The sequence below is a fragment of the Chiroxiphia lanceolata genome, chromosome 4 (genome assembly GCF_009829145.1).
Source record: "Chiroxiphia lanceolata isolate bChiLan1 chromosome 4, bChiLan1.pri, whole genome shotgun sequence".
Lineage (NCBI taxonomy): Eukaryota > Metazoa > Chordata > Aves > Passeriformes > Pipridae > Chiroxiphia > Chiroxiphia lanceolata.
The window spans coordinates 9,274,922-9,300,951 of record NC_045640.1 but is presented as its reverse complement, the minus strand read 5'-3'; the positions used below and the strand labels follow the sequence as shown (position 1 = coordinate 9,300,951).

Genomic DNA, 26,030 nt, shown 5'->3' with positions numbered 1-26,030 from the left:
TAGAGGCATTAAACTATTAAACAATTGTTTTCTTATGTTGCTTATTAATCATACATAACCTGTCAGCTGAAGTGAATCAGTCGTTTCTAAAAATGGATTCTAGTTATAAAATTGGCAGTGATCATGTAAGTGAAGTCAGAACCTTCTGCATATTAATGAGGGGCAGCTCCTTGGCTGGGGGGTCCAGCCTGGGTGGCTGTGACACTTTGCCAGGTCATGTGAGCAGAGGGCCTGATTCCACCTTTCCAACAGAGAAGAGGCTGCACAAATTTTCTCATGCTTTTTGCTATTTTCAAGCCTTCTGTGTTTGCAGTGGCATTGAACAAGTGTGAATTGTTCTGCTGTCTCATGTGTTCCACTCCTCTTGAAGACCTACTGTTTTCAGGAGGCCTGTGCTAATTAAGCCCAGTTCCTCTAAGGCTACATTACTGACCTTCCCACTATATGGAGGAAGTCATCATTTTTTTCTACATTCCCAGCTGATTTCCACTTGTGTATTTTTCTTAGGATGCCTACTTTTAAACTAGATGTATTTTTTCAAGTCCTGAACAACACTAGGAACACCCTTCAGCCTAACAAATAACAAAAACATGCTTAAGAACAAAAAGAACCTCGATCCACTTGTGTGAATTGACATCTGTTCAAATATGAAGCTACAGAAATGCAGAGGTCACCATACAGAACAAATTTTCAAACACAACCTTTCACAAAAGACTGTCAGTCACAGTTCCCCAGACGTGTGCACTTTGTAGAGGTTGTCATGCAGCAGGCAAAGTTAATATTTTATTCTCCTTGTGTCACAGTTTCTTCATGGTTTTAAATTTCCAAAGAGTCAGCTAACAAAAGGAGGAGGACCAAGCAATAAGGCACCACTTTTTCACACGTGTCCAAGGGGTCATTCTGCGTGCACTGGTGTGAGAACAAAAGGCAAACTGGCATAATTTTGGAGGATGGCTGCTGACCAAGATCTCAAGACTTGGTGCAGTTTGTGTCCCCACAACTTGCGGGATGCATACTGTGAACTCAATATATCTTTCCAGTGTTCCTGATTCTCCAGTAAAGAAACTGAGAAACTTTCTCCACTTGAGAAAGAGTAATGTTTGCAATCATTTCCCAGCAAGGTCCTCTGCACAAGGCATCACTTTTATCACACTTGTGTGCTGATCTATGTGTAACTATAAAATCTGGGCAGAGCAGTTTTTCCAAACCCTTAAGCAAGCTCTGAATCTAAAGAGCCATTATAGGGAAGCAAGGCCAGTCTTGACCACAGATTTCCTCCCAAATAAATACAGGTGAAACAGCTCAGTATGTGATGACTGCCAGGAATTCCTTTGGGCAGCACAATAATTTCACACCGGAGAACTTAAGACCCTTATTATAATAAAAGACCACCTTTTCAGGTTATTTTGGTTCTGCATGAAAGCGACTTTAAAACATGGTTGGGCTCGAACAGGAACAACCATAAGAGCCCTTTTCCATCCTTAAAACTCTTGATCTCTAGAATGATTCTCTCTTTCTCACAACCCTTGAAGAAGTACAGGGAGAGCAAGAAACAAAACTTCTGTTTGAATTGCAAAACCCTGCAAAACTACTGATCCATGAATATGGGAAATCACAGAATAGATGGGGAGAGGGAAATAACTGATTGTACTGAGGTTCAGATATCCTTTGTGAGCAGAAATTTCATTAATTGATTCTCTGAACACAATAATAGCCCCTTTTGAACTGATTTCTGTCTTTGGGTTTAATATCAGGTGTGTCTTTTGTGGCCTGAATGTTCCCTTAGATCACCTGTAAATCTCTTCATCTGCCATGTGGAGTAGTGGAGAAGGAGGGCTATTTGAACATATTTTAACTCAGTGTCTGGGGGAAATGGAACAGCACAGCTCTTTGCTGGTGTTTGCATGGATGACATGGCCAATACTTCCCTGCTTGCAAATCTTCCAATGTCCACACACCACTGTGGGATGGCATGACTGATCTTGAACGTTGGTCCTACTTGATAATAACCACACCTCAAGCACTGGTCTCAGATTTTATGTGAGCAACACATTTTACACATGAGGAGGAAAAAATGTCTGGTTTTCAAAACTGAGACTAGATTAAGAGATTGAATCTGCTAGAGCATCCAGGACATCATCTCTTCATGGTAATGACTGAGAAAGGGCCCTTAAAAGTAAACTTCTTCCAAGTTTTGGGAGTTAAAACCTGTTCTTCTCATTTCCTGTTTAATCTGATTTAAAAAGGAGACCACAGAATGGGTTCAAGGTTGTATTGTAGCTTCCTGATATATTTTCTCAATGACCTAAAACATCTTCTCTCACTTCACCATTAGAAGAACAAATCCCTGGACAAATCCCTGAGTAACCTGGTTTTGACCTCACAACTCACCCTGCTTTGAGCAGGAAGTTGGACTAGAGACCTCCTGAAGTCTCATCTAACCTGAACTTTTGTCTTATGTCATTCCTCAGTTGGACAAGGCGTATCAGCAGTCATCTGGATGGAAGACAAACCAGACATTCCCTTCAAATGTTCTGCTGCACCACATTAAAGTATATAGTGCCATACCAGAAGAAGCCCCAGAAATGTTTTGGGATTTCATTCCTCCTTCCCACCTGTATTGCCTCATTCTGTGCCAACATTTACTATGTTCCCTGGCTCACAGGCTCACTTTTGGCTGGCATACTTCCTTTTGGTATTAGCAGGTTGTCAGAAACATTCAGGGAGTGGAATGGAATCCGTTCTTTCTGCCAGTCTGCAATAGTTTTAGTAGAGAGTGCATTTCTGGGGTTTAAAATAAATTTCAATCATGTCCTGTTCTTTGCCTTCCTGGGAAACGTCCCCAGCCTGGTCAGCTCATCTCTACTGGAACCAGCCACTGTCAGCTGGTTCTCTTGAGACCAGTGTACATCTGCCACCCATTTTTGTAAGACCCTCTTGTGTTACCAAGTGTGTTTTTATTATCTGCCTTAAGTCCAGGCAATTCATTATCCTCTCTGCTTGTGTTTTGGACATCCAGCTTCCAGCCAGCGTTCACACATTTTTGGTGCATTTTTCCATGTCACCTTCTCCATTCAAGGCTAATTAGTTGGACAAATTTTAGCTTCTTTCTTCCTCAGCTTTTTCTGTCTGCACTGATAATTTAATCCACTCTCAACCTTTCCCCTGCACTTCATAGATAATGTTATTATTGCTAGTAGAACTCTCACTATTAATTGTCCACAAGTTAAAGAGCTGCTTGTCTTTCTACCTCTAACCTTTGTGCCCTCTGTTCACTTCCTTCTACCATGTGGCATGAAATCTGTGCATTTATGGCATTTTGGAGACTGTTTTCTGGCTAACTATATTTTTACTGTAGTTCATCTCGATCCATTTTTCCATGTTATCAAAAATGGACTGTGGAAATTCTCCGTTTTTTTCCCCCCCTTCATTTTTTGGCAGCTTCATCTGTTGTGCATGCTGAAATTCTCACATCTAATTATTCAAAAGTGTCATGCATCAGATTACAATCCCATTTCCCGATTTGTGTGTTAAGCAGAGAACTGTACTTAGAGACTCCTGAGAATCAACCTCCATCCTCCCCACGAGTGGCTGCTGCCTGCTACACTGCCTTTCTGCACAGAATTGGCTGAGACAAAATTAAATATCTCCCTGGGTTACCTTGGCCTCTTTGCACTGATCCATTAGTCCACATCCAGCTGAGTCCAGAAATTAGTTAATTGCTGATTTATCCTAAAAGCCTTATTGGTATCTGGTTAGGTGAAGAAGACAAGTCCTCAGGACTTCTGCCAGAATTTTTTTTTCCTCCTCTTTTTAACTCCAAGTTATGCCCCAAAGCCAGCTGAGACTGATGATTGACTCCAAACTGCATGTGAAGGACACCTGTAAGAACTTCATTTTTTAACAGTGAATAAATTCTGCAGCAGTTTGAAAGCTGGGCCACCCTACTTGCCTGCCAGCAATCCCCATCTCTGTTTATCTTCCCATCCATTCACTTGAAGCGTGATGTTAAATTAAATAAGCTTCCCAGGGAGGTTTTCCTTTAAATATAATGAGCTTTTGTAACACATGAGCTGGGAGAAGTCAACATTTTCCCTTGGGGCCTCTGTGGGTCACAGATGAGGTTAAAAAAAGTGTTGTAAATGTTGGGCTTTAGTCAAATTCTCTGGCTGTGTTTCCTGCTTCTGATACTACAGCTTGTTATACATTTGATTTTTCTTTTGGAGTTGAATTTTTTTCTAGTCCTTTCACTTCTTCTCATATGTGACCTAAACTTTAACCTTCTCCTGGCATTATCCATATCCCTTAACGCCTTCCATTCCCTGGTAATCAGGTTGGTAATCACCTCTTTAATTCATCCTACCCCTCCAGTCTGGGCAGACATCTATAATTGCACAATAAACCAAATATTTTTCTGATAATTAGTCATATCTTTCTTTCCTGGAAGCTCTTGATTCCTGTTTATACTGCTTTTGTAGAATTGAAATCTTGCATTAAATCCTTCTGGCCAACAGGTTTATAATTCGAAAGGATTTTAACATGGTGGAATAATAGTATAATATTAATAAAAAGAAGCAATTCAGTGAGGATAAGTGCAAAGCTTCACACAAAAGCAAAACCAGTTAGCTACCCAAATGTAGGCAACATATTTCTCCAAATGTAGGGAACAGCTCGTTAGGTATCAATTTCAGGGAAAGACCAGGGGATTTCTAGGTGTTTGTATAGTGATCAAGAGGGGGATAACCAATCCCTCCACTCGCTTCAGCCCCAGCAAGGGCTCGGTTGAATGCTCTGCCCAGTTTTTTAGAACTGCATTTCAGAAAGTAGGTGGAGCAACAGGAAGCCATAGGAGAGCAACAAGAATGATCAGAGCTACAGACAGTATCACCTGTGAGGAAAGGTTGCAAGAGTTTAAGTCATTTGACCTTGAGAAGACAGGAGATCTAAACGCAGTCATCCAGTATGAGATGGGCTATCATAAAGATGGCAATGAACTGCTCTACAGGTCCTCTGGAGGTAGAAGAGAAAACAGGGGCTTACATTTCAGCAAGAGTCTTTCTGCTGTGCCTTTTGCAACCAGACGTGCCTGTCTCGTATTGGCCTTTTTAGCCACCAGCGCGCTTGTAACAAATGTGGGTAGAGACCCTTCCCAAATCTTCGTTCGCGAAGCTCAGCCATGATGATGATGACATTTCAGCAAGGTATAACTAGGGAAGTTGTTAAGCAAGTCTTTCAAAAGGATGCTAGTGATAGTGAAGCATTTGAATGGACTTGAACAGAGCTTTCAGATGTTTACTACTATGCATTTCTAGATCAGGACTGACAAATACGTGTCACAATATACTTTTGCTTCATTGATCCTGCTTCAGGCCAGGGACACAGGCTGAGCAGCCCATTGCGATCCACTCCAGCCCTAGTTCTGGAGTCAAGGCTTTGAGCAAAGCACATACAGCAAAAGAAAAGGTGCCATTGGCTCTGCAATGATGGCAGCAAATCAGGCCCTCAGTTTACATCCCTAATGCAAAATGATGGTGGTTCCAGTACAATTGGTGCTGCTCGTTCTGGACAGACTCTGTGCTATGCAAGAAGAAATAAAGATCCCAGCCATACATCTCCTTGAAGGCCTTGCTTTGAGCTGGGGATAGAAGACCGCCAGAGATCCTTACCAACCTGAATTATCCTGGGAGTCTTAGGAGCCGTCAATAACAGACATGAAGCACCCTGCTTTCCTCCTGAGTCATTCCTAGCTAGAATCCCACCCGGTACAGCTCTGCAGTTGGCCTGGATGACAGTGCCACGTTCTAACTTGCCTTGGGGAAAGAGTCCATAATGACGTTTTTTAATCACTAGAGTTTTACTAGGATGGAGAAACTGGAGTTTTCTGATGGAATCTGTCTCAACTAGTGCAGATGGATTTTTCTTCATACTGAAAAAAAATAGTTAAGAGTTTTCTTCTGACCCGTCCTTGCTCTTTAAAGGATCTTGATCGTTTGGTCAAGCAAAAAATAGTAGTGTTCAGTCTCTCCAGACTTCTCTTTGTTGATTTCCTTCCTCCCCACACATCTCCCTACATGCCAGTGGCTGTTCACTGCCAATTCCTTATGGATAACATGTTACAGAAATGACTGCATCAGTGCATTGCTCAGCAAGCTTTATTAGGAACTTTGAAATGGGGCACATCTTGATGAAAAAGCTCTTGGACAGGGTGGGTGATCACTGGTTGAGGACTGGTGACAAGAGTCCCCTCCACAAGTCTCAAGGAGGCACCTTCAGCTGAGTAAGGTGAAACTCCCAGGTACATTGGCTCTGGAAATGTTTATCTGTATCTTTGCACATCATTTGCTGTTCAACTGGTGGAGGTTTTGACATGTCAAAACCTTACCCATGTCACCCTTTTTATATGTAACATATGAATGTATATGTGTATAACATACACATAACTCTACCATTGCTTAAACACAGTAACATACAAATAAGGGTCTTTTCCCTGAAACAAGTTACAAGAACAGTAAGTCATAAAGACAGAAAACACTATTCCCAGGTTGATTTGCAGAGAGCTCCTTAAGACTGGGCAGAGAGTAAAGTCTGTGGTCATCAGCCTTCCATTAGAAATTGCTGGGTTTTGATGTTGGGCAACAGTTAAATTTCTTAAAATATAATTTCCATATATCCTACTATGGTTAAGGTACATAGTTTTGATTTTAGAAATTACTTTTCCCTCTGCTTCAGTTTTGAGGAAAACATGCCTCTGCAACCTGCAAGCTCAAATCACAAAATGGGCCAAAAGGCTCATAGTACCAAATACTACTTGTGGTGCACCTAGCAGAACTCATCATTGTGAGACATCTACATGTTGACTGTTTTTCTCTTTTCAGCCAGAAACACTGATTTTCCTTTCTTGTCTGAAGACTCTATTCTGAACTATTGCTGTCAGTTCATTTGGGAGCATGGAAAGAGCAAAACCACACATCTGTGACTTACTCAAAGGTGAGTGAGTATAAGGATGGATCCTTTGAAAGCCATCAGCACTTGACAGGCACAATCTGGAATGCATTAGCTTTTGTGTGCAATACAGTGCATCTCACAGCTCTGGGGCTGGCCATACAGTGCGTTTGTGTATCCCAGCCCACCCCAGCCCCAGTGCTCCATTTCCTGCTCATGCATTTGGCGTGTCCATCCTTGCCACGCAGGGAGAAACAACCTACTGAGCTGGGCAATTTATCTTTGCTTATTTAGAAGTCCAGCTTGGGTCAAATGAACTACTGACCCCTCATTTTATCAGCTGTTAGTATCAGGTTTACTGACAGAAGCAGCAGGAGCTGGCAGACTGTTAGTGTCACACAGCATTTTTAGGATCAGATATACACTCATCACTCCATAAAATGCCCAAGATCTATCTCTTGTTTTCCAGCCCTCTGAATATCCAAGTAGCCTGCTCAAAAAAACTGTATACAGGGAAGTGATTGATTCTGCCCCTCTGGGATTTAAGTGCCAACTTCAGGGATTCACGTCCTTGTGACTGATATCCATGGCTTTTCCTTCTAACACTGACAAGGCAGTTTCTTCCTTCAAAAGGTAGTCAGAGCAATGGCTGTTGCTGCTGCTCCTGTCCTTTTATCTACAAAGTGTAGGAAACCTTTCTCGCTGAAAGGCTTTCAACATCCATCACTCACAGGAATGCATGAATCACCTGATTACAGGATGTTCTGCTGAGGAGCTTTCTGTGCTCCCTCATGGGGTTGGCCACTGTGTATGAACTAATCAATATTTGCTCTGCCAGAGATAGAGAGACAAAAGAAAAAAAAAAAAAAAACAGAAAAGAACGCAACTGTGCATAACTGTCCAAGTTACTGCATCCCACAGCAAAGCCTGGACTCTGCAGCCAGTCTCCAATCTGGGAAATTGGTTCTAAACATGTCTTTGTGTGTAAACCAGAACAAAGTAGAATGAACTCTCTGTTGTGCCATTGCCCATAGGTACATTCCAGTGAAATGCCCACCTTTTGCCCTTGGGCTGGAAGGCTTTTCACTTTTTTCATCATTCCTGCATTATGGATCCTCCATGTCCTTCTTCATGCTTCACGCTAATGGTACAGAGACAGGAGTGTACTTTCTTGTCCCTGCTTCCCTTCCATCATCTGACTTAAGAGTGAGCACTTAAGCTATTTTTGTGGGATCTCTTGGCCTTAAAATTCTTTTCTAGTTTACTTATATTTCAGTTATTTCAATAAATTATCTTAGCAGCAAGTGTTATTTACTCCCCATTTTACTCTACCTCCTGCTTTTTTTTTTCTCATTGATACTTCTGTACCTAACAGTTGCCAATGACATTTTTTACTTCTTAGTCCAAGGACATTCATTTCTCAGCAACAGCAAAGTCTCTTTTTATACTCGTGTTGCTTTTTTTATTTCCCAATCTGCCAGCTTAAAGCATTGTACTGTTTGTGGTGCAGTTAAACACATTAGTCATAGGGAGGAAACTGAGGAATTGAAATCCTTTTACTGCCTACATGAACTTCACATTGTAGGTCAAGTGTTTGATCTTCAGATATTTCCTTTTCCTGCCTTGCAGAAATGGGGAAGCAACCATCATATTGCCTGGTTCATAAAGCTATTGGACTAAAAGTCAATTTTGAAAACTCTTCTTGATATACAGTTGAAAAATATGGGTTCCCTTCCCCAAAGACTAGTGATATGACAGAATTCAATGAGCCTAAAGGAAACCTACATGGAAAAGACTCAACTCAAAAAGCATGGAGATGCTATAAAGAAGCCTCTGTCTTTCTGCTTCCTACAGTTAAGTAGCAGGAAAGTTTTGAACTCTTTGCTACTGATAAGTGAACTTAGACATCACTGCAGGGATCCAAAGTCTCAAGCCTGCTTTGTAGTTTTAGCACCTGCAAGAGATTTAGAGAAGAACCACAATTCAGAGCAGCCCTCCCAGTGTGTATCCTGAAGTCCATCATGATTTCTCGCCTGAGGTTGTTTAAAATTTCATCTGAGCCATCAGGTCATACCACTACCCTTCCATACAACTTATTGCTTAAAGGCCATTCCTCCTCACATTGTGGGCTGGGATAGATCTCAATTTTTGCTTACAGAGAACCAAGGTTTTCAGATCAATTCCATGTGGAATGATCAGTGGTCCTCTGGTTCCATCAGGGTGTGGCACGGGGCTTTGTATGAGCAGCATCTGGCAGTGATGGCAGTCAGGACACAAGCAAGAAGCCATTACCAAGGTAGGCTGTATTAAACAGATTTCATAGGAAAATATTTCCTATTCTGTTTTCCTCAGACTCTGACATGCCTTGTCTGTAGAGAGTGGTTTTGAGTCACCTGCTCTGAAAATGGCCTTTGATGATCCACCCCAAAGGACTCCAGTGCCAGAGCCACACAGGTTCTTTATCTGTTCATAAACTAAATTGAACCAATCCATTTGAAGACCTGGGTTTGTAATAATTGGGATGGTTTGTGGGAAGAAATCATTATAAGTTTTATTAAACTGAGCAGAATAGACAAAATGCTTGACATTTACAAGTTAAATGTCTAACTCTAGCAGCACTCCCAGAAATAATTAAGTAGGAACTAAATGGCTTTCTTTAATTAAAACATTTTGCCAGGAAAACAACACTGATAGGTACTTCACTTCCAAGAACTTCATGTCCCAGTAAACTGACCAAAAAGTTACTATATTGAATTTCAGCAAATGCTTCCATGCCCATAACAAGGATTCCCTCTTAGTACGCTTTGGGTAGCTCAGTGGTGTTGGAACAGCAGGGAGCACAGTGTGGGCTGCAGAAGCCATTTGGGAAGGTAACTACTCCAGTGAAGGTCCTGTGGGAAGCTCTGCACCATGTTACTTCTCTGCAGGAACATCTCCTGTGGATTCATGGACCCCGGGGGAATTCCTTTAAAGTCTCACTCAGTGGGTATTCCTGAAGGAAAAGGGGGAAGAGGGGCAAAGATACTCTGACCCATCTCTTAAAATGCATGCAACAGGCAGAGGTAACCCCACTCTGTGTTTGGGACCTGCACACTGAAGGCCACGTTGCAGCTACAACCACTGTGGTTTAGAGCATCTTGTTCAGAGCAAGATGCACCAGTGTGAGTGGCTTGAACTTGACTTCATCAGCTCTGCAGCACAGAAATCACACAACCTTTATTGAACTCATTAGTGACAGAGTGAATGTAAACAGATGTGAGTAACGTTCTTTAATTTAGAGGAAGGGGAACAAAGAAACAATCTTGAACATCGTCCCTTATGTCAACCTCATGTTTCACCTAACATAGATTTTATACAATAACATACAACACCGCAAGCAAAGCTCTGCAGCCTCTGGCCTGCCACCCAAATGCTTAAAGAATGAGCTTTACAGCCTCCAATTCTACATGTAGCTGTTTACATACAACGAGTATTAGGCTATTGCACATCAGTGAAAAAATATGTCTTCAGTTTAAACACACAACTTTTAAAAATAGCTTCCTAAGAACGAGTTTTTTAGTACAGGAAGGAAAACAAGACACACTTAGATACATTATTCTATATTAGCATGCTCGAAGTATATTAAGTTCACAGCTCTTACCCATCTGACATGGCCTTTTGTAGGGCCTGAGCTTCTGTGCTGTTTTCCCTTAAGACTTCTTTACATATGCAAAAAATACTGAAAATCTGTGCGGAAGCTCTGGTGACAAATCCTTTGAGGCTATGACATGATGAAGGAACAAGCCATCTCAATGAATAATTTTGCAGTTTATTAGCATAGTGAAGTGTTTTGATTACTTTTGCTTAAGTGAATGACAAAGGAACTGTTTTATCATGTACCCTGCTCATTTCACTATTATTTGTCCTATTGAAAGCTATCTTTTTTTTTTTTTCTTTTCAAAAATTAGGCGCAGGCATGGCACATTCCTAGGACTAGGGGTGTCATGACATTGATATTAATTAAAAGGCTACTATAGAAATACTGGATTGAGTATGTGATTGAGCTGCGCTTCTCAGATGTTTAGAGTCTAGGAAGACAAACAGTCCCAGAGGGGGAAAAATATTTATTTTTGTAGCCTACATAACTTGCAAGTGCTCAGGTTATCTGTGTGACTTGTTCACATTTGCCACGCAAACAGAGCATATAATAAACCTAAATGACTCATCATGAGAGTAAGGGAGAAGACAACAATACTGTTTGCCTCTCCAGCTTGTCAGGTCTCCCAAAGCAATGCTCACAGCCTGGCTGGGCTCACTTCAAGTCATCTAAACACAGGTGTCTCAAATGATACTACATCCTCATGTTTAGCCAGCTGAATCATGTCCTTTGTATTTCTAGAGAGCATTACTATTCATATCAAAATCTATTGTGTTTCTGTTAAAAAGAGCGTGAAAAACCAGCATCTGCCTTCACTAAATGCAGTATTTCTGCAAGTCACAGGGAGGGAGTCTTGCCAGAATGCCCAAACTCTCAAATAATGGTTCTAAACACTGCAGTAGACCTGAAGCACAAGGGGGAATTGCAGTCCTCCTCCCCAGGGCCAGACTGAAGGAGATGGTGTGTGATAATCATAGGTGTGTTAATTCAGATTTAGGAGACTAAAACTGCAATGATAAAAAGTTCAAACCCAGTGTCAGTGAGAAACACTTCAGCCTTGTGAAAATTTAATAGGCTATCAAGGACATTTTTGCTGCAGTTTAATGTGCCCAAGTGCCAGCCATACAAGTTTTTGCTGTCTGGGAACCAAAGTAACAGAACAGCTATTGGAAAGTTTTCACACTACCATATTTGTAGAAACTAGCTGTCAGTGTGTGGGGGAGGTTCTCCTTTCCTTTTTTTTTTTCCTCTTTTTTTTTTTTCATTTTCTCACCCTATTTTCAGCTCCTACCCTTCCCAGGACACTGACATCCCACCTAACATTATCTGAAACAGAATCTAATGAACAGAGCTACTTTTTTTCTTCTGTGTATAACGTCTACAAAACTTAATGGGAATGGAGGTAGGGGTAGGTCAGTATAATTTTCCCTGCCATTTGAACCCCATTTATCACATTTGGCAGTGCAAAAGATGTATCTCCAGTTGGGTTATTTCTTACGGTGGACTGATTGGAAAAGGTAGGTGTATAATATACATCTGTACATTCATAAGAGAAAAAAAAGTTAGCTGCATTACAGAAATACATATGTATTTATGAGTTTTGATATGAACTGACATACATGCAGGCTAGCAAAAATAATGCTTTTCTTGCATTAAGAGAATATTTTGAACAGAAAGCTAATCTTTGCAATGTGAAGTAGAATCAGAGTCTGGTTTTTTTTCCCTGTGTTAACCTCAAAGTTATTTCAGGTGATGTTTTGCTGGATATACTGCACTAAAATGAAAGGAAGAACTGCTTCTCTATCATGCAGTTGTCTCTGTGTATATTCACCATGGGATATGCCCACAGTGTCAGCTGGAGACCCGTTTGCCTCAGGGCATCCACACTGGCAGACCTGACCCTGCTCCCCTCACACACACCATGTGTTCAGCTCTCAGAGCCTTGGCACAAAGTCTCCTGGTTTTGGAGCCTCTCGCCTACCTTTGGAGCTGGAGTAAAAATTTAGCTATTTGTGCAGTTTTTACATGCAGCATGAGGTCATTATACAGGGCGCAGGGCTTTTGTCAGACCAAACCAGCCTAAACCCTACAAACACCTCTTGGATTGCTCAGCTCCTTTATATCCATGAAAAAAAAAAAAAAATAAAAAGAAAAAGAAAATCAGTATCTGAAGAGGGCATCCAATCCTAAATTCATTTTCTGGTGTGATCTTTTTGGGTTTGAAGGCTTGACCTTCTTTCTCTAATGACTCTCTAATAGCTTTGAGACCCCCCTTGCTTTAAAAGCAGGAGGAGAGGCTCATCACTGATGGGACACCATGCTTTGAAAAAGGCCAAGAACAAGCATTTGTAACTGTTTACTCATCCCTCCTTCAAACACTCTTTGATGCTTTGGTGAGAACACATTTTCCCAGGCGGGGGTAGGATCCATCCTTCCCACTTTGTGGGTCCTGGTCCAATACTGAATCCTCTTCCCTTTGATGCTCTGCCCAAATGTCTTCCTAGAGCACATTATTTATGGGGTTTTAAATGGTCCACTGACTTCTAGATTTTCTTCTGTTCCTTAACATGTTCCTAAAGAAGTCACAACCTGTAAGACTTAAGTATCTACTTTTTTCTTTGTTTTCTTTACCTTTCCACAAAGAAAAAAACACAAAAAATTTATTAATGGAAATCTGTCTCATCATACAGACCATTCTTTCCTGTTCTTGAGAAACAAGATCTCTTCAGCTTAGAAGGCTGTAGGAGCTTCTGTTTTTACTGAGAAATCCACCAGATGTAAACCAAAGTGGTCCCTAAACAATGAAATTGAAAGAATTATCTTGATTTTTAATGGCTATTATTTAGTGTTGCTGTGAGATAAAATATGTATGACAACATAAAACAAATAAAGAGAAATGAAAGACAATTCAATCTGCTGTAGTGTTTCTTTCTTCCATCCCACTTACCTCTCTGCAGAGAAACACAGAGCAGCTGTTTATTCTTTTCCTACTCTATCAGTTCTTTCCTGTTTAGGTTAAAAAAAAATCTAAGTAATATAAATGTAATATAAGTACTAGGGGTGAATAATTGATTTTCACACTTCTCTCTAGTAGATGGAACCACAGTGCAGCTAACCAATGCAGCTGGACCAGACTAATGACCACCTGAGCTTTTGCAAGTAATTTGTCTTTACCATAGCATCAAACCTTTGATTCTTTAACAACCAGGAACATAGTTCCCTGTTAAGGCTTTAAGCTTTGGAGGTTGAATAAAACCACTTACCTTTAAAGCCCCAATGAATTTTTGCTGAAAAAAACTAATAATTTGTCCTTCAGCTTCCCTGAGTTCTCTGGTACAATTAAGCTTCTCTACAGAGGCATCATGTTAGGATTTATCTCACCTTAGGTATTTCTAGGATAGACATCTACTGCTGGGCCAGTCTAGACACACCTTGGACTGGTCATTAATGGAGAGAAATGAACACTTCTGGAGCGTGATTCATCTGACCCTGCCTTTGACATCCAGATGAGAAGATTTATCTCTCTACAAAGCTCGTCCCTCTTCTGTTGTAACTGACATTAGGTACTAAATTTTACTTTATTGACTTTGCAAATGCAGTCAAGCACAGAAAAGAATGAAAATCTACCACAAAGAAACTAATAGTTTAATTTCCTGGCAAATTTCATAAGAAATTGTATTATCACAAATGACCATAAATATGGCCATTTTCTCCCCATACTAATAGTTCATATTCCAACATTTTATATGCAATTGCTGTTGACAGAGCTGATAAGTCTACAGATTTCATCTTGTAGGAATATCAGCCTGGAAAGCTTTGGTGGCAAGAACTGCCAGGGCCTGAATGTATCCTGGCAATTACACAGAAACACTGTGCCAAACCAGGGGTTGTCAGGACTTTGGGGAGCCAAGCAAACCTCCTGTGGTGCCTCACTCTTCTTGATGAGGAGTCCATTCCAAAAAGAAGCTCTCCTTGAGGTGTTTGCTTCCCAGGGGAGTGTAATCATACCTTGAGATGATGGGGCAGTAAAAAGAAGCTGGTTTGCTTTGCTTCTTTGGCCAGTAGTGTTGTAAAGAGCTGCAATAAAAAATAATCTTTGGGACAGGACACCTTCACCCTCATGAGCTTTTTCTATTTGTTAAAATGGAAGAGATGGTAATTATGGTATCTAACATTTGTGTAACAGAGGTGGCGGGGGGGGGGGGCAATAGGGAGTATTGTGAACCAGAGAGATGCTTAAGGGAATAGAGAGACAAATGCAGCAGAAAGACTCCAGAGAGGTGAAGGAAACTTCTGGGTGACTCCTGCATGTCCTCAGGAGTACTCCAAGAAGACTCTGGCAGTAACTAAGTAGACAAGTGAGAGCTTTCTGTCAGACTGGCAGGTGGTGGTGGGATGGCTTTCAAAGGGGAGTGATTGCTGGAGTAGAAATGCAGCCTGGAGCAGCAGGACTGGGTGTCCAGCCACAGGGCCAGACCACGTGTCCCACTGTGGTGACCACACTCACCGTTTGCACTGCTACAAGTGCATCATTACCCAAATATACCCTACCTGATAAACTCAGTGTCACCTAAGCCACTAAAAGACACAACCATAAGGCACAGGGTCACATAATCCTCCTTGCTGCTGGTCAGCCCTTGCTGCTCAGATAAGCAAAGGGAGGTCCAGTTTATGACTCCTGGTGAAGCCTAGATATGAAATGACCCCAACCCCTGCAGCTGTGGGGACACAGGGGAGACTGGGGGAAAGCCAGAGGCCCCCAGATCTTGCCACAGCACCCTTTGCTCAGCCTGACAGACAAAAGCCAGCCAGCAGCAAGGAGCTGTCCAGGAGAGCAGTGGGCTTGTGGTGGAGAGCAGTGGGAACCTCCGTGGAGACAGCCCTGTCTCTTGGCAAAAGGTGGGACAGGACGGATGGGTGGATGGACAAAGGTAGATAGCTGGATAGACAGGTAGGCAGATGGAACATTTTGTGGCTGTTTGGCTGAGATAAAAGCAGTTTTGTGGGTTGGATGTGCTCAGCTGTTAGATCTGGGGGCCACCCTGCCTGGTTCCAGCCTCAACCTCCTCCCCTTCCTTTGGGAGAGTACCAAGCCCCTGAGGGAGGCCATGGCTGCAGCAGAGGGGTGGGCTTGTGTTGCTGCTTTGCTTTGGCTTTTTAGGAGGCATTAAAGTGCACGGGTGTACTGGGAAGTCTGCAACAGCGAAGGGGGTCACGAGATCCTGTCTCATCCACAGCATGAGCCATGTGCCTGGAAACACTGGGTGTGGAGGCAAAGTCCTTGTCCCCATGAATTCTAATTTTTTTTTATCCAGAGCAAGTCACCATGAAGGGTGAAAGAGACCAGGACAGGGATGTATGGCCTGTTAGTAAAGAGTTTGAGCCCAATTAGCAATTAATTGAAGTGCTTTAAGGCACACAGCACACCCACACTCCAGCTTCTAAAACCAACACAGCTTTTGTTGCCACTTTTCTGTAATTTCACTGAAGCAGTTTTAGGGTAGAGATGATTTTTTTTAGCTCTGGTATAAATTAAAGCTTGTGCACATGCATGAACTTCGAGCTGTTTCTCCCCAGAACCTCCCCAAATCCCACAATACCTGCTATCAGTCCCAGAGGTGTACTGCATACTCCTCTGAGATACTGCTATCGGTGTCTGCACCTCTGGATACAGCAGGGAATTGACAGGGGCCGGATCCACATGGCAAAGGCATTAACCTTATGCTCCACATCCCTGCCTGACTGTTCCGCCAGATAACCCTGCACATCCCAAAGCTTCAACCCACACTCCTGGGAGGGGGATGGCCCCCAGTGCCCTTGCTGGGGGTGCTGCCTGGGTGATCTCCAGAGCCAGGTTGCCAGCGGGATCTTGCCTGGGTGTCCCCGAGCTGGCTGGCAGGGCCCTCCTGCAGCATTTATAACTGCCTCCAGAAACTGCTGTTCAGGAACAGACATCCCCAGAGGCCATTTCAGCAGCTATCAGTTTATTCCAGCTGTATCTAATTGGACTGAAGGCTGGAGCCCCATTTCCCCTCCCCAAATGGAAGGCCAGAGATTCTTTGCCTCACAAAGATGTTCCAGAGTTGGTCAGAAATAGCATCCTGTAGGTCTCACACACAACCAGTAGGGAACAGCCCATTTATGCTGTTTTTTACATAAGGCACTGCACAGGTGTAGGGAAGAGAAAGGGACTTGTGTGGCTCAGGGAACCCCCCCCCAGCTGCATCTCCACCACAAAAGTATCCTCCTCAATAATAGTTTTGTTTTGAACTCTGCTTCAATGGGATGCTCCTCAGAGCTACCTTGGATCTCAGGTGGGATTTTGGGTGAGTGCTCAAGCAGCATATGGAGGCCCTGGCCACTGAGGTAGCCCTATGCCTGGTGGCCAGGACCAGGCAGGGCAGTGCCAGCAGTGCAGTGCCCAGGGCTGGCTCCACAGATACTGTGTGGAGCCCCAAGAACATTTACACTTCTGAATGTGTTCATATGAGCTGGAATGGCATGGAAATATAATCCAAGGACATGCATGAGACACCCAAAGATATTCCTATTTATCAATGGAAGCAGGAAGGAGTGGTGTTTGCCCATGCTGGAGGGGGAGCTGGAAGAGACGCAGGCACCATCTGCACTGTGGTGTCAGTAACTTGACAGCAATACAGTTTAGGAAAAAACTGACATAAGTTTTAGATTTTATTCATTCGTACATTATTTACAGCAGTTGCTTTCATATTACAATTCTCTTTCATCTTTTCAGTTTTCACTTATAAAAAATTAACCAAATAAACCTTATATAACCAAATTTATCACAGCAGGTCTGGTTAATTTTCACAGTTACAGCGGCCATCAGGAACAGAACTTAAGTACCTACAAGTCATTTGTCCAGAGCACCTCACCTGCCCCTGCCTGAGGACACCCTGCTGCCCCTCAAGAGCTGGCTGGCTCCCAGGGCTCTGCCCACTGCAGACGGAGAGACCACACCCTCTCACAGGATAAGCTTTGTAAGTTGGAGCTCAAATGCTTAAAGCACATCAAGGGATAACTTGGACACATCTTAACACATCCTGCCACACCAGAGGAACAGGTGTGTGTTGATACCTTGACAGTATACAAACATCTTTCCAACAGAGCTGACTCCTGCTTCCCTCCGTAGAAAATTAGAGTAATTTATTCTATTTTCTGCTGTTGTGGAGCCCCAGTTGTGCAGTAGCAGAGTACACTGGGGTACAAGACTGTGGCAATGAACGTTTACCTTCCTCTGTGTGACTGACAGCTCTTCCTTATGTCTGCCTCTCCCACCAGGAACGGTATTTACAATAACTTGCCCTTAAAACTTTGGTGAAAAACCTGCGCTGCATAAGACTCAAAGTGACTCAGGTGGAGGGACCCCACATGGGCAAGTTCTTGGCCAAGATGATGTCTAGTCCCAGGATGGCCTTCTCTAGTACTTAATCCTGCTCCCCAGGTGCAACAACAGCACTGATGCCAGCATGTTCCTAATGGTATCACCTTCATTAACTGTCTCCCTGGGCTCTCCCCCACGTGCTCATTTGCTTTACAGTGATAATTATTGCTGTTTTAGAATATGTTTCATTTTTCTTTGAGGACTTGTAGCCACTTCCCATTACAAAGTACAGTACATACTATGCTGAACATAGAAAACACAAGACTCATTTCACATCAGTCTTGTACAACGGTGAAGAGATGCAGAGTAAGAGGCTGTTTGGGGGAATCCAAGTTTCTATTTAGGCGTGAGTGAATAAGCCACTGCCTTAAATGTGAGCAGTTCCGGTAAGCAATTTAGCCTGTTGTTTTTTTTTTTTTCAACTGACATCGGACATTTTCCAAATGCATACCACACATCTGTTTAACACTACCAAAAAAATATTTTTTTTTCCTTTACCGCTTTTGTCTCAAGAAGACTTTTGCTTTAATAAAATAACACAAGCACATAAACTGCTTAAAGCTAACGGCCCAGCACAATCATAAGTACAACTCACAAAGCAACGGATGCTTTGTTAAACCTAATTACATTTAAAAAAAAAAATCAAATATACATATTACAAGGCAAAAGGATTAAGCTTTGGAGGAAAAGAAATTGAAAACAATGTTAGCTATAAGTTCATTATGCTTATATAGCAGTAGCTGCTTCTGCATTCAAATGTGTTACTTGTAAATAAATTTACAGTTGTATCATGTATTTGTTATGCTCTTGGTCTCACTAAGTCTGTCTTCTACTATTTAGATGTTAAAAGCATATTCTCTCCTGCAGGTGACCATTGTGCAATACAAAGACAGCACTGAACAGTGATCAAACTCCAAAAGCTGACTTAGAGCTTGTTATTTTAAACAATACTGTGTTTTGACTAAACTCTCACTTGTTCAAATTAATCTCTCATTTTATTTTCAGTGAAATGTACTCCCAATCACCCCTAAGGTAGCAGGTTTTGGTAGGAAATAAACATAAGCTCTGTTGCATAGTCTCTAGGACTGGGGGATGCAAGAGCATACCAATTTTTTTCTCAAGATTCTGTGTGGATGTATTTTGAGGGAGAAAAAAAAGAGAAAATTATCCTTTTGCATTTTAAAGCTTATTTAACACTTAGTATTCCTTTGTTTTCTTTACATGGTACAGTATATTCCACTGCAAGACTCCCATTAGTGTGGAATTAAAATGCCTTTATTAAATAGAGTGCATACCAACAGTATCACACTAGCACTAATGAAACACAGGCCCCAGCACAGCAAAAATGAGACTGTTAATTCAGAGGTAACCAGAGGTGGTTCCTGACTTTGTGTGTTTGGCAGTTCGGAATTCCCTGCAGTCAGTCTCTATCCATTTGCACCTCAGCCAGCAAATCTGGCAAATTAAAAGGCAGCAGACCTGCATCACGGATGGGTACAGATCAGCAGCAGCAAGGATTGTGACAAGGCTTTGCAAAACCACAGTTCCCTTGGGAATTCTGATCATGAGACTTTCTGTACTTGCAGCTGGCCACTGCAAGGACAGGGCCTGAGCCCCCCAGGCACCAAACACCTTCTGCTCTCAGGTGTGCAGCACCAGGACCCCACAAGGCATAGACTGTCCCCAACAGCCACCTGCTGACCCTTAGTCCTGCCTCTTCTACAGAGGGACTTAGAAATTCTGACATCATGACCTAAAGCATCATCCTCATTTCCCATGACAATAAACAACAGGGGAGTGTGGGGGGGAAATGACTCCCCAGGTCCCAACCCCCCGGGACAGATGTCCTCAGGGTCATTTGCCCCCTGCATTTGCTGAAAGGCAATGCTGAAACAAGTCCAGATGCAGATCTGGCCCTTGGGGATTTTAAGAATTTAGATGCATCTATCTTGAATGTAGCAGAACAACTTGTGCCCTGCGAGCTGTGACACAAGTTTCGGGGGTGCAGCTACCACTGCAGCATCACAAAGGGCAGTCCTGCCTCTGTGCCCCACACCACCCCCACTGCACACAACCAGCTCAGCCCTGCAGTGCTGCTGCACCTCGCACCTGAAGAGCAGAGCACCCACATGGTCTCCTTTCAACACTGTTAAACTCATCTTGCTTCCAACAAACATCTTAAAAAACAAGCCTGTTTGTCCCTGACAGGGTCACAGCTGGCTATCTCCTTCCAGCCTGAAAAGCCCTGCAGCCAAGGCACCCCCTCTCCTCCCTGCAGCAGCACCCACTCTCTTGGCTGCTGCCCAAGCTGCAGGGAAGAGCACAGGTCCTGCCACTCAGTCCTGTGCATGGGTACAGCCTGCAGCACGTCTGGAGAGAGGTAAAGGCTCTCACATGGGGACAGAGAGATGAGGGAAAAGAGTGGCTTTCGGCTGATGGCAACACTCCAAAGGCAATGCCCTGATCTTCTCTGCACCTCCCAGTAGAGACACATAACAGTTGCCATTCCCAAGCATCTTGCAGGTGCTGTCTGATTCACAGAGAGAAACCACAGTGTGAATTCACAACAAATACGAATTTAAGGGTTTCAAGATAGATTAGAAACCACTTTGTTGGTTTCATTGCTTAGCGTTATTGGCCTGGATCTGTTCAGGGGCCAAGCTTCCCAGAGAGCTTATTGCCAAATATGACATGTGCTGGAGATGCCAGTTTGCTCAGGATGTGCAGGGAGTTCCCACTCACTCCACAGGGAATGGCCCAGGCTGTGCTGGAGGACTGGAGCAGCCCTGAGGCCTTGGACCTCTGCCACAGCAATGCAATTTCCCCCTTTTTCCCTCCTTTTTTACTTTTTTTTTTTTTTTAACTTTTGGACATCACACCTGGTTCCTTCCTCAGGGAGAAAGGGCTCTGTCCTAGGCCCCTCCAAGTAGAGGGCACTTGAGCAGTGCCTACTGCACAGGGATTAGCAGAAAAAGCCCCATGCTAAGGAGAGAGAAGCCAGGTGAGGAAACTGCACCCCCTGTGCCACCAGCTGGCACACAGCACAAGGGCAGGGGGCTGTGACAGCCCATCTGCACTGCAAAGTAAGAGCAGGCACCTGGCACAGCTGGAGGAAGTGCCTTCACATCTCCAACACATCCTCCACCTAAATCTGAAGTGGTCTTACTGGCCACCACATTTACCAACTGAGGCCCAAACCCAAGAGATGCTCTACTCTTCCTCACACTTCAGCCAGAATTATCCTTTGAAAGAGAAATCACAAAAATAAATCAGGAGCCTCCCCTCCCATCTCACAGTGACATGAGACTTTGTGCTAATCAAGACTCAAGAACCGGCAATAGGATATCAAAGGGTTTTCTGGCAACAAAACCAAACCCACAACCATCTTGTGCTGCTCCACACCCGCCCAGCCACTGAACTGGGATGGGAAGACCCCGGAGATGATGCTCAGGCCCAGAGAAAGGGCTGTGCTGACCACAGCTATCGGGGGCAGGAGAAGCAAGAAGTTTCCCAAGGGGGGCTGCAAAGCCAGGACTGGGGGTCACAAATGACGAGCTGTGGGATCTCTTCCATGCAGCATTGTTTAAACCAGCACACCCTGAAAGAGGCAGAGCAGACAAATGGACCTGCCAAAGGCAGCTCAGCCTCAACACGTTGCCCTGCAAGGTGCACTGTGCTCTACCTGTACATTCACCCAGGCAGCAGGGGCAAGGCAGGCTGGGCCCTGGGGGCAGCAGGAGAGCCTGGCATGGTTCAAAGCCCCGGGGACACACAGAGCGGCAACTGTGTGGCTCCAGAGCTGAGCCTGAGCTATCACATTTAGGGAAACTTCCCTTAAATGCAGACAAAACAACAGTATCACTTGATGCTTTAAAGTCCAACCTTGCCTAATCCTATTCAGAGCAGCTCTGGGTGGGAGAACAGCAACAACGCCAGAGGACGTGTACCCCTGTCCCACCACTGCTACAGGGGATGCAGCCCTGGAAGCCCTCTCTGTCTTCTGAGGAGAGCAAATCCCAGCCTATTTGGCAGCCAGCCCTTTCCTTCAGAAACAAGCTGTCCTGGCTGGAGAGCTGGGAGCAACCAGCTGGATTTCTTCCAAAAAGCCTGGTCACAAAGCAACTGGCAGAAGCGTTAAGGGAATAAATTTGCTTGGCAGCTACCGGCCAAGTGGCAATGACTCAATCCTTATCTGTGCATCTCCAGCTGGGGGAGGAGTGCAGACAGCACCTTGAAAGCCATACCTTTCCAAAGCACCTCTTCCCCAGGGAAAATCAACAGGTATTACGCGATCAGATACTGTAATATCATCAGTTAAGGTTTACACGCATTAAAAGAAAATACTGGTAACCTGATGGTACTTCTGCGTCTGTGGGATCTGGTGGGATTTATTCCAGTTTTGGATATTCTGACAGGATGTGGAGTTTTATTACAAAGGCACAGGTATCAAATAAAACCAGCAACATTATTTTAATTAAATATCCTAATAAAAAAATTAATGCTCAATTTAGGCTTTACATATTCCTCCCTTATTAAAAGACTAGTTTTTGTTTCTGTTTTCCCTCTGGAAAGGTTTTAGTGCAGTGATTATATAGCAACAGAAAAATAAACTAAAAAAGGCACAAACTGTTTTGTTTTTCTTTCAGCTTTTGCTAACACTTTACATTTGTCTGTTTTACTTCGGTTAATAAATCACTGAATGCAGCAAGAAAATATTCTGCCGATTTCTGTACACTATACAAGAACCCCTACCAACAGTACATTATTTCAGCTTCAGGAGAAATGTACAGCATAGAAAGACTTTTAAAAATATAGTGCCCCATACAGAAATTTTGTTAATTAAACTCATGGTCTCTTGCTACAGTGCCCTTCACCATCCTTATTTCTCCCCCCTTATTGCTGGGACACACACTGGGACTCTGTCCCTCCAACTCCTTACAGGCTGGACCAAGCCCAAGCCCACCACTGAAAGCGCTACCGGTGTTGTGCCAAATGGCTCCTCCACCCCCAGCATCAGTGCCCGGTCCATGGCCCAGCAGGGATGGGGTGAATCCCCTCCCCTCTGCTCTCATTCAGCATCACTGGCCATGTCTCAGTGCTGGGAAAGCTTTCGCCTGGAGAGGAAAGGGCAGCTCCCAGCAGGAGTGAGACAGACAGCACCCCCTGTCCAAGGTCCATGCTGTCTGCCCCCACTTCCACTCCATGGCTCCTTCCTTCTAAGGCTCTCCCGCTGATGTTTCCATTGTATTTGCAAGTGAAAGCATAGTTAACACATGCTCTACCCTTTCACCAAGTTCATGACAAGGTGGTGGGGTTACCCCCCCAACACACACATAATACTTCATAAAATAGTAATTATTTTTTTTCCCCAGGAACTGAAGGGCTTTTTCCCTTTAAATGTATTAGCTGAGCCAAACCCCTCTACCCACCCCAAATTAAGTGCAGCCAGAAACGGTTTACTGTAATACCTCTGACACCACGCTTTAAAAATTAAAACCTACCGATCTTTTTCCCCAAGACATAATTCATGCAAGGTTGCTATTTGTTTAAATAAGTTATAAAAGTTGATATCTCAGGCTAGAAGAAGCTGTAGTCTTGGTTATTCTTTAGTTGGCAGGCACTGTACATACATACTGGGTACAGACACATGCCGAATCTGCTTTGCATTGCTTTTTGCATTGTACAATTCACAAATCTGACATCATTAAAGCAGTTAATTACCTTTGATGGAAGGCTGCAGTGAGGCCATCTACATTTATCAAACAAGCAGCTGGTTAAGATAATAAGTACGTTTCCCCCCCCCCACCCCGGCACTCCCCAAAATGCTATTATCTGTCACACGTTGCTTCTCTGAAGTGGTGAGATTTGGTGCGCACATTAATGTGCAAACGTGTTGCCATAGGAACTGCAGCCTCCATTACGCCTCAACTACACCATTCAGCAAAAGCCAAAACTAAAAATAACAACAACAACAACAAAATAACCCTTAAAAATAAAATAAAAACAAACAACAAAAAACCCCCCAAAAGGCAGCAAAGAGAAAGTCCAACGCACATGCGGAGTCTGGCCCAGGACTGCAGGTTACACGTGGCTACGGAACAGCGCAGGAGATATTTAGGTTTGATCTTAACTTCACGCTATGGTACAATGGGGCTCAGTTCAGCCGGTCCGAGTCTGTGCTGGCTTAGGAAGGAGGGGGAGGTGGAGCGGAGTTGTGGTTACCGGATGCACCCAGGGTCTCTCAGGCATTTGGCAGAATGAGGCACATCCAAAAAAAGTGCAACACCAGTGCCGTGGTGGCAGTGCGATGTGTTTGAGTGCGTGCACGCGCTTTCCTCTTCATGCATTGTAGCAAGCGGGTTGGGGCAGGGGGGGCGGGGTTTGCCCCCCACCTTTTCTTTGAAAACTATTAACCAGTAAATAACGGCAGGACGAATGCGTGTTCTACTTTACTGGTGCGTGAAATACCGAAAACTGCATTCAAGTAATATTTCTGCACTATTATGAATGCATCACTATGTTATATTATCTTACATTTGGAAAAGGAGAAGACTATGTACACCAGAGCAAGTGGTACTATTTTGCAGTTAAGTTTCTGTGCTTTACGGAGGTACCTGGGAAGGAGAGGCCGCCGCTCCGCTCTGCCCCGCCGGGTCGCAGGACTCCCAGCACCACCACCTACAGCATGCGAGGAAGGGCCGGCCCGTCGAGCTGAACGGAGCAAACCAAAAGGTGACATGAGGGAACAAAAACTCAACCCAAAATTGGCAAATCAACGGTGATGAGAAACAGAAGGGTAATTTATTATTTTTGAAGGGGGAGGAAGAGGAGGAAAAAAAATATTTTTTTTTTTTTCTCGTTTGTTTGGTTGGGGTTTTGGTTTTTTTTTTTTTTTATTCTTCTCGCAGCTGCAGGCGGTAGCGGTGGTAGCGGACCTGGAAAAACATTCTCTCCAGTAAGGAGCGTGTCATCCCTGGCAGGGCATAATGTTCGACGACACCCACGTGCTTGAACCCCAAGGACTCATAGAGCTTGTGGGCTGCCATCTTCACGGCCGTGGTTCCCAGCACGACAGAGGAGTAGTTGTTGAGCATGGCAAACTCCAGCACTTTGCGGCCCAGGGCCTTGGCGATCCCTTTGCCGCGGTAGTTGGAGTCGACAGACATGCGGCGAAGCTCCACCGTGTTGTCTTCCTCGTTGCCCCGCGCCGCCACGATCCCCACCACGTTGCCGTCCAGGACGGCGACCCAGAAGCAGGAGCCTGTGGGAGATAAAGCAGCACATGTAGTCACCAGCCATCCCAGACAGACGAGTGCCCATTGCCAAACATACAAGTGGGAGCAGGGCTTGGGGTCCAAAAACACCTGTCACACATGGGGACTAACGACCTCCATAAATAAGGACCAAACTCTTTTCTCTTGACACAGTGAAGGGAATGTTGCTTTCCCAAGGAAAATGCATAGCAAAGTCCCTACGAACCAAAGGAAGATTCCCAGGGACCAGGTGTTATGAAGTGCATTTAGCTGCCTTCACAGACAGGAAACAGTCCCCAGCCAATGGTGGTACATGGTGGGCAACTTCTGACCTGTTCGCAGTCGCACTCTCCTGTCCTACCACTGCAGCGAGTCCCAGATCCCTCTCAGCACAGCAAAACCCACCCTGGCTGCTTGTTGCATCACACCCTGTGATGAGGGGTTGGCACAGGCAGCCTGTTGTGTTCTTTGCTGCCAAAATCCTCCTTTACTGGAGGTTGCACTTTTCAGAGCCTCTCATCTCCAGGTCAACAGCTTGCCTGAGGCATGGGCAGGACGTCATCGGGCTGGACTCACCAGCTGAGAGTTGCTGATGTGCTCTGGGCAGACCCGTGGTCTCTGAAGAGAGCAGGGGCAGCGCTCGCAGGCAGGAGCTCATGGGGGAGAAGCACAGGGCAGTGCACAAAGCATATTTGGAGATGTAAGAGGGTAGGATTCAACTGAATGACAGTGAGGATGGGGAAAGGCTGAGCTTCTTTCCCTAGTGCTGTGGTGAGAGGCAGGGAGCCAGCTCAAA

At 44.1% G+C, this 26,030-nt stretch overlaps 1 protein-coding gene across 1 annotated transcript in view; it reads right to left on the bottom strand.

Moving 5' to 3' along the window:
• Positions 1-17,256: 17,256 nt before the first annotated feature.
• Positions 17,257-26,030, bottom strand: part of NAT8L (N-acetyltransferase 8 like) — a 35,771-nt gene continuing 26,997 nt past the window's right edge. Inside the window, exon 3 of the mRNA XM_032686364.1 lies at positions 17,257-25,242. Within this exon, the coding sequence (XP_032542255.1) occupies positions 24,875-25,242 (368 nt within the window). The 3' untranslated portion in view covers positions 17,257-24,874. The remainder of the gene's footprint in view (positions 25,243-26,030) is intronic.